The sequence below is a fragment of the Aythya ferina genome, assembly GCF_964211825.1.
Source record: "Aythya ferina genome assembly, contig: HAP1_SCAFFOLD_1013, whole genome shotgun sequence".
NCBI lineage: Eukaryota > Metazoa > Chordata > Aves > Anseriformes > Anatidae > Aythya > Aythya ferina.
The window spans coordinates 1-7,792 of record NW_028180864.1 but is presented as its reverse complement, the minus strand read 5'-3'; the positions used below and the strand labels follow the sequence as shown (position 1 = coordinate 7,792).

Below are 7,792 nucleotides of genomic sequence, written 5' to 3'. Positions count from 1 at the left end.
CTCCCAAATCTCCCCCTTCTTTATTAATACCAACCATCTTCTCGATATGGATTACTACTCCATATATAACACACATTATGGGGAATCATACATCCTTAGAAACAAAGACTGCCCTGGTAACCTTACAGCTTATTCTCCTTATTACCAATCCTTATTAACAAGTTTATGATCCTGAAACATGGAACCAAACTGATGTCAAGGCGTGGGACTCTGCAAATAAAAACGACAAGGTTGCAGTGGGAATCTCTCAGGCCTTAAAGAGCCGTGTGGGACCACAGTCAGAAACGTGTGGCTTGCCAGGCAGTGAGGGAGCTGCGGGCTCCTTTACTGATCTGACTGCTACGCCATGGGCCCCTCTGCTGCCACAGCCATCGCAGGCTTTTGCTGTTACGTCCCTGGTGACCTGGACGTGTCTTTTGGCCCAGGCCCTATTGGCCTTGAAAAGGAGATGGATATGCTTTTCTTCGATCTGGGAAGAACGGGATACATAAGGCCCGAAGACCGAGTTGCTTGACAACTTAAAGCGAGACATATTGTTCAAAAGGAACGGAAGATGGAGACTGTTAAGTCATGGAGCTTAAAGGATTGTTTGCTATCTTTCCTGATGGCACGTATGTATAGAAGTAGTCGGATTTAGTATGTAAAGCAATGGTCTTTACATTTCGAATGTTTGATGTTCGTGTGTGCGTGTTGGTGGAGCGTAGACTCCCTGCACACCCAGCACTGTTTACTTGCCTTCTATAAATATTCCTTTTATAAATATTACTAAATTCAAATTGAGCTGAGGCTTCATTTCTAACAAGCTGTACCCCAAGGCTTCCCTTGGGAGCTGTTTTTCATGGGAGGAAGTGGCGCCGTTATCCCATTGCCCCATCCCCATTATCCCATTGTCCCTTCCCCGTTATCCCCCCTCCTTTTTTCTCTTCCCCTTATTTCCCCCCCCCCTCACCCTTTCCTTCTCTGTCCCCCCTTTTGCATCTCCTCCTTTTCCCTCCCCCTCCCCTTTTTTCTCCCCCCAGTTCTCTTCTTTCTCCCCCTTTTTTTCTCCCTGGTGGCCCCTGACTTTTTTTTTTGGGGGGGGGGGGGGTTAAAACTTTGGAGGGGGGCAAAAATACGGGGGTGGTCGCAGAAAGAGGGGGGATTGCAAAAAGAGGGGGGGGGTGCCCCCTCCCCATGGGAGTGGGGGGGAGGGGCGAGAGGGGGGAGCTTCCCCATGGCTGCCCCACAGCCAGCCCTGACCCCGCCCCCATCGCACCCTTTGACCAATGGGAGCTGAGCCCCCCGCAGTCTCGACCAATAGGGAGCGGCGCTGTGGAGGGGGCGGAGATTGCACCAAACGCTTGGGTGCAACCACGTGGGGAGATCTGGGGCTAATTTAAAGGATTTTGGTGCAAGGCGGGGGGGGGCTGGAGGGCAGTACAAGGAGGGGTGGGTGTACCGGGGGGGAGATTTGGGCATAATTTAAGAGATTTTGGACAATCTGAGGAAAGGGGAAAGTTGGGGAGGGTTTGGAGGCTCGGGGGCATATTGGGACAATTTAAGGGATTTGGGGCAATCTGAGGGCAGAGGTGAATTTGGGAACAGGCTGGGGGGGGGAGATTCAACCCCCACAGGGAGATTTGGGGACAGTTTAAGGGATTTAGGACAATATGGGGACAGAGGAGGAATATGGGGAAGGGATGGAGGCTCCACAGGGAGATCTGGGGACAATTTAAAGGATTTGGGGCAATCTGAGGAAAGGTGAAATTTGGGGAGGGTTTGGGGGCTCTGGGGGCAGATTTGGGGACAATTTAAGGGATTTGGGGCATTATGGGGACAGAGTAGGAATATGGGGAAGGGATGGGGGCTCCATGGAGATCTGCAGCTAATTTAAGGGATTTGGGGCAATTTGGGAGGAGCACGGGGATTTGGGGCTAAACTGGGGTGTTTGGGGGTTCCAGGGGGAGATTTGGGGCTAATTTAAGGGATTTGGGACAATTTGGGGTGTGTGGGGGGATTTGGGGATAAACTGCGGGGTTTGGGGGCTCCAGGGGGAGATTTGGGGCCAATTCTGGGGATTTGGGGCAATCCAGGTGTGTGTGGGGGGGAGGGGAACCCCTTCCCCCCTCCCCCTCCGGCCATTTGTCCTCCTCCCCCCCCCCATTTGTCACCCTCTGGTGTCCGGGGGGGGGAGGGGCTGCCCTTCCCCTCTCTCCCCCCCCCCGCGTGGGAGCAGCCGCACGCGCCCGTTCCCACCCCTCCCCCCCCGCCCCCTCCCCTCCCCCCTCCGGCGGGTGCCGGGCACGAGCGGGATCAAAGGGGAGGGGGGGAGGGGCCGCCAGTGCCTCCCAGTGCTCCCAGTACTCCCAGTACGTCCCAGTTCCCCTCCCCAGTGTCCCCGGTGCTCCCAGTGCCCCCTCCCAGTACATCCCAGTGCTCCCAGTACCTCCCAGTTCCTTTCCTCAATGTTCCCAGTACTTCCTAGTGCCCCCAGTTCCTCCCCCATTGCTCCCAGTGTTCCCAGTATGGATTCCCAGTGTCCCACAGTTCCCCTCCTTGGTGTTCCCAGTGCAGGTTCCCAGTGTTCCCAGTGCAGATTCCCAGTGATCCCAATACCCCCCAGTGCTCCCAGTAACCCCACTACCACTCCCCAGTTCTCCCAGTGCCCCCCACTACCCCTCCCCAGTGCTCTCAGTGCAGGTTCCCAGTTCTCCCAGTGCCCCCCAGTTCCCTGCTCCAGCGTCCCCAGTGCCCCCACTATCAGTTCCCAGTGCTCCCAGTCCCCCCCAGTGCTCCCAGTACAGGCTCCCAGTTCCCCCCTTCCCCTTCCCATTTCTCCCAGTACAGGCTCCCAGTCCCCCCCCTCCCCCTCCCCCTGCCCCGCCCCTCCCCCGCCCCGCCCCCTCCCCTATAAAGCCCCCCTGGGACCCGGCCCTGCTCCCACCCGCAGCCGCCCCGAGCCATGAGCAGCACGGCCCCGCCGCCCGCCGCCAGGAAGGTAACGGACCAGTTCGGACCAGTTTGGACTGGTTCGGACTGGTTCAGAATGGTTTGGACCAGTTCGGACCAGTTCAGAATGGTTTGGACCAGTCTGGCCCAGTTGGGGATTTGGTTCAGTCTGGGGTTTGGTCTGGTTTGGGTTTGGCCCAATTGGGATTTGTCCCGGTTTGGGTCTGGCCCAGTCTGGGACATGGCCCAGTTGGGGTTTGGCCCAGTTTAGGGTTTGACCCAGTTTGGGGGCTGGTCTGGTTTTGGGTTTGTCCCAGTTAGGACTTCGCCCAGTTTGGCCCAGGTGGGACTCAGCCCGGTTCCGCCCCATTTTACCCAGTCAGGACGTGGCCCAGTTTGTCCTGGTTCAGCTCAGTTTGTCCCAGTTTGACCCCATTCAACCCAGTTCAGCCCCATTTGTGCCAATCTGACTCCCCCCAGTCCCTCCTGGTCCTTCCCGGTCTGTCCCAGCTCAACCCAGTTTGTTCCAATTTCACATTCCTGGTCCTCCCCAGTCCATCCCAGTTCAGCCCAGTTTGTTCAGCCCTTCCCAGTCCCTCCCAGTTCAAGCCGCTATTTTCCAATTTCACCCTCCCAGTCCCCTCCCACTCCCCCCCAGCCCCTCCCAGTCCCTCCCAGTGCTCCCAGTTTGCCCCCTCCTGCCCTGCAGCTCCCAAAGCCGCAGGTGGAGCAGCGTCGCCGCGCCCGCCTCAACCACAGCCTCGAGCGGCTCCGGCTGCTGCTGCTCGCAGCCACCCGTGACCAGGTGAGGCCCTGTTGCGACTATTGGGACTATCGCGGCTCTATCACGGCCCTATTGGGACTATCACGGCTCTATCACGGCCCTATTGTGACTATCGTGGCTCTATCATGGCTCTATTGCAACTATCATTGCTCTATCGTGGCTCACATGGCCCCTGTCACAGTTCTATCATGATTATCACAATTATCATGACTATCATGATGCTATCACAATGATCACAGCCCTATCATGGCCCTATTGTGGTCCTATTGTGACTATCATGGTTCTATCGTGGCTCACGCGGCTGTCATGGCTCCTGTCACAGTTCTATTGTGACTATCACGACACTATCATGACTATCATGACTGTATCACAACTATCGCAGCCCTATCATGATGATTGCAGCTCTGTTGTGGCTGTCATGGCTCTTCTCACAGTTCTGACTATCATGACTCTATCGTGGCTATCACGACTCTATCATGACTATTTGGGCTGTGTTAGGGCTCTATTGTGACTGCCACAGCTCTGTCATGGTTCTGTTGCAATGCTATCACGACCCTATCACGGCTCTATCATGATCCTATCATGACTAACGCAGCTCTATCACAACCCCATAATGACCTTCAGGGCTCTTTCATGCTCCTATCATGACTATTGCGACAGTTCTAGCTCCGTTGTGTCTGTCACGGCTCTATCCAGTCTCAGTCACAGCTCTGTCACGATTTATTGCCACTGTCACAACTGTTGGGGGGCTCTGTCACAACTGTTGTGGCCCTATCGCAATCATCGGCTCCACTGCAACTCTGTCATGACGATTGGGGCTCTGTAGCGATAGTCCACGCCCGTGCAGCTGCGGCAGTTTTGTCTCCGCGACCCACCCCCTGCGTCATGGCGGCTTTGTCGCGATTGGCGCCACCTTGTGGCTGTCGCGATTGCTGCCGTCTCCCCTAGCGCCCCTGTGGCTCGGTCACAATTATCGTGGCGACCCTGCAGCTGTCAGGGCGCTATCGGGGCTCTATCGCAGGGGCTCTCCGGACATTATTGGGGTGGTATCAGGGGGTTATTGGGACAATTATTGGGGTGCTATTGGGACACGATCGGGATGCTATCGCGATTCTATTGGGGCACTAATAGGGTGTTTTGGGGACACTATCGGGGGGCTATCGGGGCCCTATCAGGGCACTATCGCGATTCTGTCGGGGCATTTTTGAGGTGCTTGTAGGGTGTTATGGGGATACTGTCACGGCACTAACAGAGTGCTCTTGGGGTCGCTATCAGGGCACTATCGGGGGCTATTGAGACGTTGTGTCACGACATGCTGGCAGCAGTTGCCGTTGGGGTGACGTCTCCGTGTGTGTGTGCCCCCCCTTCCCCACCACCTCCTCTCTCTTCCCCCTCCCCCACCCCCAACCCCTCCCCCCAGCGCCTCCGAAACCCCAAGGCGGAGAAGGCCGAGATCCTACAGAAAACGGTGCAGTTCCTGCGGGCCCAGCCCCAAGCAGGTGCGTGCCTCAATTTCCCCCAAAACCCACAACAAATCCCCTCCTGAGGGGGGGGGGACCCCCCTCCCCATGGGGGATTACCCCTTTCCTGTGGGGGAAATCCCCCGCCATGGGGGATTACCCCCTGCCATGGGGGATAATCCCCCTGTAGCTGCTCCGGGCCCCCCAAAATGGCTGAAGGGGACCACTCAATCCCCTCGGCGGCCATCTTCACGGGGGTCCCCGGGGGGGTGGAGGTGGTCACTGTGTCCCTCTCTGGTGCAGACCCCCCGGGGACGGAGGAGCTCTTCCTGCGGCACTACCGCAGCGGCTACCGGGAGTGCCTGGCCCGCGCTGCCCGCTTCCTGCAGGCCGCAGCTGCTGCCGAGCCCCCGCCGACCGGGCCCAGGACCCCCAGCTCGTTGTCGCCGCCTGCTGCCGACACCCCCGGACCCTCCGCACTGTGGGCCCGGCCTGGTTGCCGCGGGTACGGGCCCGGCCATCACTGCCATGGGCCTGCTCCGAGGCCTAGCGCAGGGCCTACTCCCAGGCCTGACTGTGCCAGTTGCCATGGAAACAGCACAGGTTGTCTAGGCAACCCCTCTTGTTGCCTTGGCAATCGCGCAGGTTGCCATGGAGACAGCTCCAGGTGCCCTGGTTACCATGGTTACTGGCCTGGTTTCAGGCCTAGTTTGCAGCCAAGCGCGGGGCCTACTCCTAGGCCTGACTGTGCCAGTTGCCATGGCAACAGCACAGGTTGCCTGGGCGACCACCCTTGTTGCCCCAGTAACGGTGTGGGTTGCCATGGAGACAGTTCCAGGTGCCCCAGTTACCATGGTTATGGGCCTAGTTTGAGGCCTAGTTCAGGGCCTACTTTCGGGCCTAATGTGAGGCCTAGTTCGGGGTCCCACCACAGCCCTGTTGGTGGCCCTGTCAGCAGCCCCGAGGACTCATGGCGGCGCTGCACCAAGGAGGGCCAGGGTGCGAGCACTGGGGAACTGCCAGGGCCCCACCATGTCTGGAGGCCCTGGCCCTGAGGCTGGGCACCGGGGGCTCCGCAGGCCCTGGGTGCCGGCCTGGGGGGCGAAGGGTTTAGGGGGTACTGGGAGGACTGGAGATTTTAACTGGTATACTGGGAGGAAGGCCCTTTATAACTGGTGTACTGGGAGAAAGACCACTTTGCTGCTGGTATACTAGGAGACGGGAGTGTTTTAACTGGTATACTGGGAGGAGAAGGCTTTATGACTTGGGGCGCACAGAGAGGGTTACTGGGAGGGCAGATGGCCTTAACTGGTATACTGGGAAGAAGGGAGCTTTTCCTTTGTATACTGGGAGGATAGTGGGTCCTAACTGGTATACTGGGAGAGGAGGGCAGGTTCAAACTGGTATGCTGGGAGCGTGGGGAGGTTTACTGGGGGGGAGCTGGGTTTCCACCAGTAAACTGGGAGGACTGGTGGGGGGGACTTCCTCGGCTCTGGAGCTGTCCCAGTTTCCCGTAGTTCGTTCCAGTCCTTCCAGTATCCTCAAATTCAAGGGTTCTGCTCCAAAACACAGTCGCTGGGGGCTGGTTTTGTGGTGAAAAGGGGGAATTTGGGGGTCTGTTAAACCCTTGTTTCCCAGTACAGGTGGAGCCTAAATGGGGGGGGAAGGGGGGGAGGGCAGCGGGGAAATACCCTTTTTTAACATTTGTTATAACTTTTTTGTTTCCCAATTTCCTGCTTCGTGTCCCTCTCCCCCGTGTTTCTGAAAGACAAAAACACACACGCACAAGAAAAAAAAAAAAAAAAAAAAAAAAAAGCAGAATTTAAACTGAAAAGGTGTCGCGTCTCTGTGTGGGAGGGCGCTGAGGGCACGGCGCCCGGCCTCAAAATGGCGGCGGCGGCTTCCCGCACCCCCCCTTCCCTTCCTAAAGCCATTTCCCCGCCCACTTCCGGTTCCGTCACCTCCCTCTTCTCTATGGTTCCGGCCGTTCTCGCCGCACCTCTCGCTCGCCTCCGGGAGGAATTGCGCCGCGTGGCTGCGGCAGCCAATGGGAGGCGGCGCTCGGCGGGAGCGGGCCAATGGGAGCGGAGAGGGGGGCGTGGCCTCGGGCAGTTGGGCGGTGGCGGCGGCGGGAGGTGAGGGGGCGCCCACGTGGGGCTGGGGGGGGGGGGACCCTATGGGGGGGTCCCTATAAGGGGGGGTCCCTATAAGGGGGCCTTTATGGGAGGGCCCCATAAATGGGGGGGGCGCCCACGTGGGGCTGGGGGAGTTCTATGGGGGGGGGCCCTTATGGGGGAATAATTGGGGGGGGGGGGGGGGGGGTTCCGGGGGGGGATAAAGGGGGGGGGGGGTTGTATGTGGGGGTCACCATGGGGGGGTCACCATGGGGGGGGTCACCATGGGGGGGGCTCCCTACAGGGGGAATAATGGGGGGCGTCTTTGTGGGGGGTCCATATGGAGGGATAATGGGAGGGGTCCTTATTGGGGGGGGGGGGGGGTCCTAATTCGAGGGTAATGGGGGGGGGGCGTCCCTTTCGGGACCTTCCCATCACCCCCCCTCTCTCCCCCCCCCCCCCCCCTCCAGGACCACCGACCCCATGGAGCCCCCCCCGCGTGCCTC

The 7,792-nt window shown here is 58.7% G+C and overlaps 1 protein-coding gene across 1 annotated transcript; it reads left to right on the top strand.

The window, feature by feature from the left end:
• Nucleotides 1–2,941: 2,941 nt before the first annotated feature.
• On the top strand, nucleotides 2,942–6,815 carry LOC311429421 (uncharacterized protein; the record flags this gene model as incomplete). The annotated part of the gene is made up of 4 exons (XM_084540502.1): nucleotides 2,942–2,977; nucleotides 3,638–3,733; nucleotides 5,133–5,211; nucleotides 5,476–6,815. 4 exons carry the CDS (start codon nucleotides 2,942–2,944, stop codon nucleotides 6,225–6,227), a joined length of 963 nt encoding a protein of 320 aa, XP_084396628.1. The 3' UTR covers nucleotides 6,228–6,815.
• Between the last annotated feature and the right edge of the window lie 977 nt (nucleotides 6,816–7,792).